This window comes from Pygoscelis adeliae, unplaced genomic scaffold, assembly GCF_000699105.1.
Source record: "Pygoscelis adeliae isolate BGI_AS28 unplaced genomic scaffold, ASM69910v1 Scaffold95, whole genome shotgun sequence".
Taxonomy (NCBI): Eukaryota; Metazoa; Chordata; class Aves; order Sphenisciformes; family Spheniscidae; genus Pygoscelis; species Pygoscelis adeliae.
Window position 1 is genome coordinate 2,196,845 of NW_008824869.1, and position 10,726 is coordinate 2,207,570.

General features: G+C 36.9%; 1 protein-coding gene across 1 annotated transcript in view; it reads left to right on the top strand.

Moving 5' to 3' along the window:
• The first annotated feature begins 2,579 nt into the window (after positions 1-2,579).
• The window catches only part of TPPP (tubulin polymerization promoting protein), a 64,208-nt gene continuing 56,061 nt past the window's right edge, over positions 2,580-10,726 (top strand). Inside the window, exon 1 of the mRNA XM_009324487.1 lies at positions 2,580-2,890. Coding sequence (XP_009322762.1) covers positions 2,580-2,890 — 311 coding nt within the window. The remainder of the gene's footprint in view (positions 2,891-10,726) is intronic.

A 10,726-nucleotide genomic window follows, 5' to 3' on the forward strand; every position in this document is an offset into this window, starting at 1 on the left:
ACACTGGCTAAAGAAAGATTTTGTTCAGGAGATACTTAAAAATGTAGGCATGTGGTTATTTTTTTTAATTTCAGATGAGACAGAGTGGCACAGATGTTTTCTTGCTTATAGTTTGTGAACTGTGCAATTGTTGTATCTTTCAAGGATATATACACTAAGTATAGCTTCTTGACACAATTGCTAAGAGCAAGAGGGGGCTATCCCCGAAAATCTCTTGGAAGGTTTATTTGGCACAAGATAAAACTGCAAAATGATACGAGCTCTACATTCTTTACTATAGCAGATCTGTGCCGCCTTTTGTGCTGTTACTTGCTTACAGAGGTAACTTTGGTTTTTAATATCCTGTACAGGCATTAAAATACAGACTGCTTTTTGCTGATAGGTAGTTTCTTTCATTTGTTCTTTTGTTCTTTCTTTCGCTAGCCAGTTAGTGTTAGCTTGGAAAATTTCTGGTTCTAGTTTCCAGCTTCAGTGGATTTGAAATGGTGCAAGCTTGGAAGAGACTTCTGCTTTTGGAAGTCAAGCTTCATTGAAGACGGAGGTAGATTGTAGATCTTCATGATCTGATTTTTAATGTAATATTCTTTTGCATAGATTGTGTCAGCAGTGTTTTTGTTTTCTTCTTATATTCTCTCACCACTCTTTTGGTAGCAAAAGAGTGTGTGTGGCCTGATGAATCAGACAGTTTAGACTGATCTAGACACTATTTTGGTACAAATGTATGCATCTGTAATACTTGCAGTAGCTTACAATTTACTGTGGGTGCTTATTGTTTTGGAGTTTCAGTGTTGGGAGACTTTCAGAAGAGTTTATTGAGGTAAAATTTCTGTTCTTTGGAGAGCAGGCAGAGCACAAAGGAAATAGAAATGGGAATTGGTTACATTTTTAACTTTTTAATGAACTTTAAATTTTCCAACTCTTTTTTCCACCTCTGTGCTTTTCTTTTTATTTCATAGGTGCACATATAACTCGCAGGCTACCATTAGTAAATTCCTGTCATATTAATTTTAATTTAGCATTTCTGTTTGTTGGCCAAAACTTGTGCTGACAGTGTAAACAAAACAGAAGGATCACCAGGCTTAAGATATAACAAGGTTTTTAAACATTTACTTGAAATGTTTTCAAAATAGACAGTTGTGCTTTGGCCATGCTGCATTTGCTCAAGAGTAAAGGACAAAGGTCCTTTAGTATAGTTTTTATTAAAAGGTTGTTTCTAATCATGAAGCTTAACAATAACTGCTTCATAGCAGGTAGCTATGGCTAGTTCTGTTGCAGCGTGCAGGAAAGGGTACGCTTTTGTTGTTCAAGTGACAGAGGTTAAGCAATATCAGAAGAGGTAGAATTTTAGAATTGTTTCCATTGCTGAGGAGTTTGTATTGAGGTACAGTATATAAGCCAAAAGAACTTTCTATCTGATGCAAAAATAAAACCTTAACTAAAAATACATACAAATCTTTGCATATGTTAGTCACATACCATGTACAGCTGCAACTAGAAGAATGGACGAGGTAAGTATGGTGGGCTTTCCAGCCCTTACCCAGTATTTGTGAAACTTCTGGTACCTGAAGCACCTCTTTATGGGTTAAAATTTGTAGCAACACCACAGATGTGAGTCTGGGCAACAGTGCTGTTGGGACAGGCACACAGTGCACCCTATCCCTAGGCTTTTCAGTGCCTCTTCTGCCAAGCTAAGAGTGGATGGGCAGAAGGCAAAGGCTTCTGTGGCATGCTTCTGGCATGTTAGGGATTTTTTCTTTATGAAGATACCTGGAAATAACTTTAGTGTTATATATAGGTTTTATAAGAAACCTCAGTTTAAGGTTTCTTATAAAAGGCAAACCTATCTTACATGAACATAGGGTAATCTCAAAGTTGTTCTCTGCAGTAATGACATCCCTTCTCAGTGCTCCTGCATCATGGACGTGTTCATTCCAAATGAATTCCACAGCTACAGTTTATTTGGCATAAACTTGAGAAATGAATGGTTTTGTTAACAAGAGAGACTTGTCTAAGCATTTTGGGGGCTTCCTTACTTGTTAGGCCTTACATTATGTAACATAAGGGTTATAACATTAATATTTTTACTGCACTTTCAAAAATCTTTCAATTTGCAATAAATAATAATTAAAAAGCCACAGTCCAGAAAATAAAGGACTGTTCATTCTTCCTTCAGAAATAAAAGTAGGTAGTAATGCCTACAATGTAAAGGGCATACTTTTATTCGGATCAGTAGAGTGACTGTGGTGATTGCCATTTTAAAAAAAAAAAAAAAAAACAAAACCAAACACTAAGTGTTCTCTTGTTGGCTGATGTAATGATGGTGAAATTACGTTTGTGCCCTATTTTGGAATGTTCTTTCCCTGACTTTTTTTTTAATATGCTAGAATTTTTTTTAGATAGGCAGAGAGTTACATAGTTCTATGTATAGACTGTTGTTTGATGGTGGAGGGCAATGAGTTCTTGCTAACTTTATAGATCATTTATTCTTCATACGTTGTGACATGGACTGTAGCCTGGAGTTTAACAGAAAGTAAACGTGTGAATTAATGTAATGAGTTTACCCTCTTCTTTGTAGCACAATGGCTGACAATAAAGTGAAGTCGACCAAGCCTGTGAATAAGACTCCTCCAAAGTCTCCTTCAGATCCAGCAAAGGACCGAGCAGCAAAACGATTATCCTATGATTCAAACAGTTCCCATGAGGGAGCTATGGCAGGAGAAATAAGTGCTCTGGAAGAAGCCTTTAGAAAATTTGCCATCCATGGTGATACAAGAGCCACAGGAAAAGAAATGCATGGGAAGAACTGGTCAAAGCTGTGTAAGGACTGTCATGTGATAGATGGGAAGAATGTGACAATCACAGACGTTGACATTGTCTTCAGTAAAATCAAGTAAGTTCCTTTCTGCCATCATTTCCTTGTCTCCCCAACATGTTTTGTAGGTATCATCTAAATTTATCTTCTGTTGCTTACAGATGTTGTGAGGCACTGTATGTCTGTGTCAAAATCGATCTCTTTCTTGTTCCTTTATGAAACTGTGTTGCTTTGTCTGAAGATACGGGTTTCAGCTTCTGTCCTGCTATCTTAAACTGACTTCAGTGTCACAAGTGTTATACTGTACAGAGGTATGATGTGATCAGGACAGATGCAGGCTATTCCAAGAAACGTATGTTTTTTTGACTGCATTAAATGATGTGAATGTTTCCTGGAGGATATCTGAATGAAGTCAGGATGTAGTTTTACATCTTGCCAAAACTCAGCCTCAGAGGACTGAGGCTAAGGTGGGATATGTACTAAAAGCTATTATTCTAACAACAGGCGTGATGTCCAGCACACCACTTACTCAAGTTTAAAGTGTAGGGCCACACCAGACTGATGGTGAATTTGTGATGCAGACCCATGGCTGTGATTAATTGATTAGGATTATCTCAGTGGTCCTAGCTTATTATTGTGAGCAGACTGGAGCTTTAGTGAAGCTTTCTCCCCAGATTGAAAACCTAGGCAGGCTTGATCTAGAAACTCATCAAATCCAAGGGAAGACATTCAACTGTTCCAGCATATTCTGTATGAAGCCCCAAATAATTTTTTTGTTCTCGCTTTATGTGTAGAATTGGATCATTTTCACCTTCCCCCGCCCCCTGATATCTGATCTGATAGCCTTGTCTTTTCTGCTTTTTATTACCACAGTAACTGTTTAAATTGTCTCACACCTCATTGTGTTGAGGGACGTGCTTTAAGGAAGGTCCCTTAACCGTACTTGTAGCTTGTAGGAACATTTATTTGGCTTGTGCTCTCAACTACTGTGGTGTAATGCTGGGGAGGACATGCAAACTGAGTTGCTTACAAGGGTGGTTGGTAAAACTTGCTACAAGCACTGACCCTTTGAAGTGCATCAAAGCATAGAAAGGCAGAGAAGAAAAGGCCCTTGATCTTGAAAGATTGTCCAGTTTAACATGCAGTTAGATTGACATTACTTATTTGATTTCTTTCTTTGTTTCTTTTCTCCTCAGGGATCTTATCTAGGCAACTGAAAATACTATATATGCACACTCCAACCCTCTTGTTCTTGTATCAGCCCACTTTCTCTTTGAGTCCCTACTTGTATTTTTTGGAAGTTGTGTTGCCCAAGTTGGGTATACTGTCAGTGAACTAGCTTATTTGAAATGGATGTTTAGGCTGTAGGGTTGTTTGTTTCTTTCTTGATCTATGATAGACAATGCTGGCATTTATTTTCAGATTTTCTTTGACTTTCATCAGCTTAAATTTCTCTGTATCTATTATCACAGGAAATAATAAATCTTAGCGCTACTTCCTCATGTCAGTCTCTGGGCAAGTTAGTGATAGGACAACCCCATGATATGGCATAAACAATTGTGCCACATTAGCAGATAGTCAGTCTCTGGGCAAGGTAGTGATAGGACAACCCCATGATATGGCATAAACAATTGTGCAACATTAGCAGATACAAAGAAGTATCAGTTTTGGTGCTTGCTGGGGTAGAAGGAATCCAGTCCTGTTTTGCAGGAATGAGTTGTGATGTGGCAGGGACATGAGGCTCAAGGGGAGTGTCAGCATATCCCCTTGCAGTTGTTCAGCAGTCTCAGCTCAGCTCAGGGGTTCTTGTCTCTGTCTCTACAGGGAGGTGCCTGTTCAGCAGTTTCTCAGACCTTTCTCCCATGACTGCTGTGAAGTGTTGTTTCTCTTGGAAGAAGCATGCCATCTTTTCCTCTCTCTATCTAGTATTTAATAGTTTAGAAGATAACTGCATCAAATGCAAAAGCATTTTTATCTTAATTGTTTATTAATTACTTGCTAATTCCTCACTGTACATGTACATATAACATGTATTTTATATATTCTTCTCTTTTATATTATTTTAAAATTAATATTGCTTAAATGGCACATGGGGAAACTTACAATAGCTGAGATTTGCTATCTTTATTAGGGAGGTCTGTTTTTTCATGTGCATGCGTTCAGTATATATATACTTCCACATTTTCTTAAGTGTTGGATTTTTTTTAATATTCTTGAGGGCATATGTCAGCAATTCTTTTTAGTCTAGATCACATTTATTTCACATATAGTAATTTAAGTTTTAACAAGGGAAGTTTTAATGGCTGTAGTTACTCAAGTGTTAGCAATATGCTGTAACTTAGGAGGCTTATGCATAGGCTGAGTATACAGGGGTTCTCGAGCGTGTTCAGACAACTGCTTTTCCTTGCTTTCTCTTTTGCTTTACGTTTAACCCTAACCTAAAGGATAATGATAGATTTGGTGATACATCAAAGCAGGCATACTCACAAAATAAACTCTTACTCATTTCCATTTTACAAGCACTTTTTCCCAGCAGAGCACTAAGATTTTTCGACAACCCAAGTTTTTTCCCATCTGTGTTGAATGAAAAACATTAAACACTATAAAAAAAAATCTCCAACTTCCCAGGAGGTGCAGAGTACTGCTTCCATGCCTCAATAAGAGTTATGTTTATGGGTATCAGAAGGCTCTGTACTTCACTGTTGTTCTTAGGTTCTTCAGCTAGACTGCGTCTCACAAGATGGACTTTGGCCTAGGATTCTTATGGTCAACCATAGTGGTTCAGTGAGATGGGGCTGGTGGATCTTGGCAGTTGTAGTCTGGCCAGGGAACACACCCAAAGATAAGATGTTTGTCGTACCCAACTACAATTGCCATCTAGCATTGTTGTAGAATTTTTAAACAGGTCTTCTGTTGGGTCTATTACTGGGAAGCCACTGTGTTTAGCAGGGTTTGTTTTCTAGCCAGATATAGTTTATGACAATAGCACGTTGTTCAAACATTAGAAAATAATTAATCAGTAGAATTGTTCTTTGGATTTATGAATTACTGTGTCTACCTTTAAAGCCCGTGTTTGTCGTCTTGCTAACTTTCCCAGGATTCATTTATTGTTCTGCTACAGATACTGGCAAAATAGGTAGGAACTACATGTTGCTGATAGTCAGGGTAAAGTAACAGGGAAATTAGTAACAGATATGTTTACCTAAGAGATACTGAAAGATAGTGTTTTATTCTCTGATTGGTAACTTTCTCTGCTGCAGGAGAGATTTTATCAGTTCAATCCTGAGAATTATTTAACATTTTTTTCAATCCTGAGAATTAATGAACATTTTTGTAGACTCAACACCCCCCTTCCCACCCCTTCCCACCTCCACCAAACCAGGTGAACAAAACTTCTGAAAATTTTGAATAGTCCATGATACTTCTTCAAAGCTGGGACTGTATGTCTGTCTTTCAGAGATTAGTTCATTTAAGATTAAGTTTATGTTGTTATAAAGGTTGAGGAAATTCTGATGAGCCTTTGTTACAAACAAGAAAATAAGTGTAGAATGCCGTTTTCCTTCTGCATGAGGATGTCAGGTCAGACTGAAGTGTAATTTGTCTATTTATCTTGCATAAAAGGTCCACTAAAGGCCTTCATATAAGCACAACATTTGTATGTACTTTAGGATAAGAAGAAGGAACGGTCTAATGCAAAGAATACACAGTAGTAGACATGAAACAAAAATTGCTAGAGTTGCATTGTTTGGTAAGAAAAGATGTAAATTGGGTGATCTCCCACTCCCCCAAGGATTTGTGTTTAACAGTAATTTGTACGTTCTTAAGTGTCTCACAAATCCTTCCAATTTGGTGGGTTGTAATATAAGTTGTTGTGTGTTTAAAAATTGATTTAATAGATGTCTTTCTGCCTTTTTTTTTTGCTTTTCTATTTTAAAAACTTTCTATTGTCAGCTCAGAAAATACAAGAAATTAAGCAGCAATAAATTTTGCAATGGAATTACTTGAAATGAAAAGCCAAAGCCCACTTGTGAGAGTAGCCACGTGTATGAATATTTATAAGTTGCATCCCTAGAGAGCAGAGGAAAACTGCCTACATTTATGCCAAATATTTGGATTGCATTAATACAGCTGGGATAGACTGCCGTTCTTATAAGTAGAAAAGTAATTTTTTTTTTTTTAGGTTATAAAAACATAAAATAAAGACATCTCATACAATATTGTTATCTTTCTATGAATGTTGCACTGTGTGAACATTTTTGTGAAGAATGAATTACAAAGTTTTACAATATCTTATGGGATGAAAACTATTAAAAATGCAGCAAAACCAACAAAAGTGTACATAACTGTAAATGCAATTATGTAGTAAGCTTTCCTTACTGTATTTTATAATTTCACAGTCAAAACTTGAGATGTTGAACTGTTTTCTTCATACGTTCATTAGACTGCATACAACAGTAACAGTATGGTTGCAGGGTAAATTTTCAATTCAAAGCTAGCTGCTTGCTTAAAGTTATGTAAAAATCTCTTTTGCTAATTGGTAGCAGGATAGCTTTTTCTCTTTAAATGGAAAAAATGAAGCAACTCCTTCTCTGAAAAACCTGCTCATATCATTGTTAAAAAAAAAAAAGCCTGAAAATACTTTGTAGGAAGTATTTTTTTTAACTGGTCCCTAAATTCACTGCAATACTTGCAGGATAAGTCACAATCATATTCTATGAGAAGGACAGTTTTCATAAATTACTTGTATGTGAAATTTTCATGACAGGACCAAAAATAGTATTTCACCATTTTTGTAATGATGATAACTTCAATTTCCCTGTAGTTCAGGCTTCTGCTAAAATGTAGGGGTTTAGTATAAATATCTTAGTAGTATTAGATCATTCCAAGCATTCATTTTTCACGTACTATCTGAACCTTATATAGACATCTTTCGTTTATATTTCGCAAATTAAGAGTGATAATGCAAGCTGGGTCTACTGAATTTAGAGACATACAACTTGCAGACATGCAATAGCATTTGAAAATGGATGGTTTTCATGAGAATGGGAATTCCATGGGTATCTTTTTAGTAGCTGAAACAATTGCCTTCCTTCTTGGAAATTTTCCTCATTAACTGTCTGTTTCTTTTATGTTACTCTTCCAGAGTTGCAAAAGTTTGTAGGCTGTGTGTCTTGTGCTGGTGGAGTGCAAATATGGGTTTAGTGAATCTTGTTGCCTTGGAGAAAGCAAGCTCACTGGTGACACAGGAGAGGGGCACAGAAGTGTTCTGCATTTGGAATGAAAAGCAACATGTGGCTGCATTCTTCTTAATCCAGCAAGACAGTGAGACACAACAGTCTAAGAACTTCAGGGTTTTTGTATCAAGGAAAGCAGAATACCCAAGAAGAATAGATGTTACTGATCTCTGACCAGCATTCTGGCATGTTGCCTTAGGAACTTAAATTTCTTTGTTTATTGGGGTCAACAACTGCTCTGGGAAATTTGATATGTTAGCTATGCCATACACATACTCCACTTGTTGTATGTAGTTAATATGGTAATAGTAATAGCCCTGATATAAATACCTGTGCTCTTATTTTAGAAGTGTTACCACTCAGCACTGCAAGAATATGGTTTAAGCACTGCCATAAAACTGCTAATTATATGACATTATTAGATAGAAAAATAAAAATATTTCTGTTTACACTGGCATGTTACTATGGTTGCAGGCAGGCCTGGGTGACGTCATGCCTTGGATCCATTGTGAGCATTTATTTAGGTAGTTGTCTCCATGGAAACATTTGTTTGTTTTGATGTTACTATGTGTTAAACTTTAAACAAATTTTTGTGGTTCTATACTGGATTGTTATTGAAGACTAGTTAATCTACAGAAGCTTTGTAAATATACCTTACTCCCCCCCTCTAAAATATTTTCGGTAAAAGATCAAGTGAAAGCATAATTGTCCTCTCAAATTCCATTAATAGTTTCTTATGTTGCTTTGACATGTTTTCTTGTTGCTGAGGAAGCCATGTGTTCTAAAGGCCAGAAAACTCTCCTCCATCTTTTTGGGAAAGGAAGGTTTTGTTCCCATGGAGAATCTTCACAACACACTTTATTGTGCCCTGACTTTTGAGCAGTCCCACCCATACTCTATCCTTAGTATATCTTGCACAGTCAGCTGTTTAGCCTAGTTCCCACAGTCTGGATCAGTCAGGTCTCTACAGGAGTGCTTCCACCTGAGACCAGCTGGGTCTTAATTCAGCAGTAGTTCACCATGGCTGCAAGGCTGCGGAAGAATTAAAATGGATAATGTTTGCTCTAAGCAGCTGGCAAGATAACTCTTGGCAAGAATGAGTGCATGCTTTCCCCATTTGTCAACTATAATATAATTGTTGTCTTTTCTTTGTATTGAACAATTATGATACTTTTTGCTTTCTTAATATATTTGAAAGGAGTAGTACTTTGACACCTGCACTCATTCAAAACAAATAGCTCTCCATGAGGTTTCTCTGAAGTAATTTGTGTTTAACAGATTTTACTGAAGCCTCTCTTAAATTTTTTAAATATGTAAATAGGTATGAAGTTGTCTTTATATATAATGAAGCACATAGTAGTTGTAAGTTGTGTTTTACTTCCCTACTGGAGAGATTCTTTTAATAGTGACATAGAATCTGATTTGTGTAATCCTACTTTATGTATGAAGCAGGCATAGCAGTTAACTTGTGTACTTTAACATGTCTGCATCAGGAAATAAGTTTTAAGTGGATATAGAATGGTATGCAGCGCATAAGCTGTGCTAGTAAATCTCTCCCAGGCAAATTGTGAAGTAGTGCAGTTATAGATAGAAATGTAGGTAAATTACAACAGAAAGTGTTCTTTACCACATCATCTATACTTTATTTTAATTGAAATTAAGGTCCAATTTCCTTTCTTGTCCAAGAAGCCAAACGTAATGTTGCCTTTTGCACTTTTTCCTTGAAAGACTTCTTATTTAAAAAAAAAACAACAAAGCAACTCTTCTCCCCCTTCTGCCAAGAGGCATAAATTCTAAAAGTAACAGTGATCACTTATGAGAAGAAAGATGGATTTATATTCGCTTGCTGTTATGCAGGCTTGTTCTGTGCATGTAAAATGGATAAGTTCTGTACCCCAATGATGTATGCTGATTATGATTTTAAAAAACAACTTTTTGTATGAGTAGACATCACATGAAAACCTATAGATACAGTGGTGGGTGATTCATTTCCCAGCTGATACAGAAGGCTGCATGGTATCCTACACAGTACTATATAGCAGCTTGCTTGGTATTTGCTACACTTTGTGGCATATGCCGTTTGTGGACTACAAGGACTTCTACTGGTTTAGAGTAGAAGTAGGGCTCTAATATGAGATCTTGTCTTGTGGGTTTTTAGAGGGTTTCTTGCCCCACCCCCCCTTTTTTCCCCCCCCCAAGTCAGCCTAATGGCATCATATTGCACCATCATTTAAAATTGCCTGTCTTTCATTTATAAAAGCAGCTATGTGAAATCTGTGTCAGTTAGAAAATTACCTCATTTTACTCATTAACAAGCAAGTATTTTCTAGACTGTTAAACATCAATGTAGACTTTGTCTCTCATTTTCCTTGGATTGAAGTAGAAGATGATTAAGATATCAAGGGTGAGGCAGCCTACTCTGGGCACTGGTGAGGATCAACAAGACCCATCAGAGTCAGCTGAGCCTGAACTTAGTGTCCACGCAAAAGGGAAAAAATGAGTGATAGTGTCACCCAATGCTACCTGACACTATGGGGACAGGCAGGTTATTTTTAAGGATCCTTGGTAGAATGACAACCGGCCAGAGGTCTGTAGTTATAATTGGAGCTTTATTATTAGACAAAGATTTTAGTAATCAGCAGAGAATATCCTTCCTAGTAGCTGCTAGCAATTAGGATAG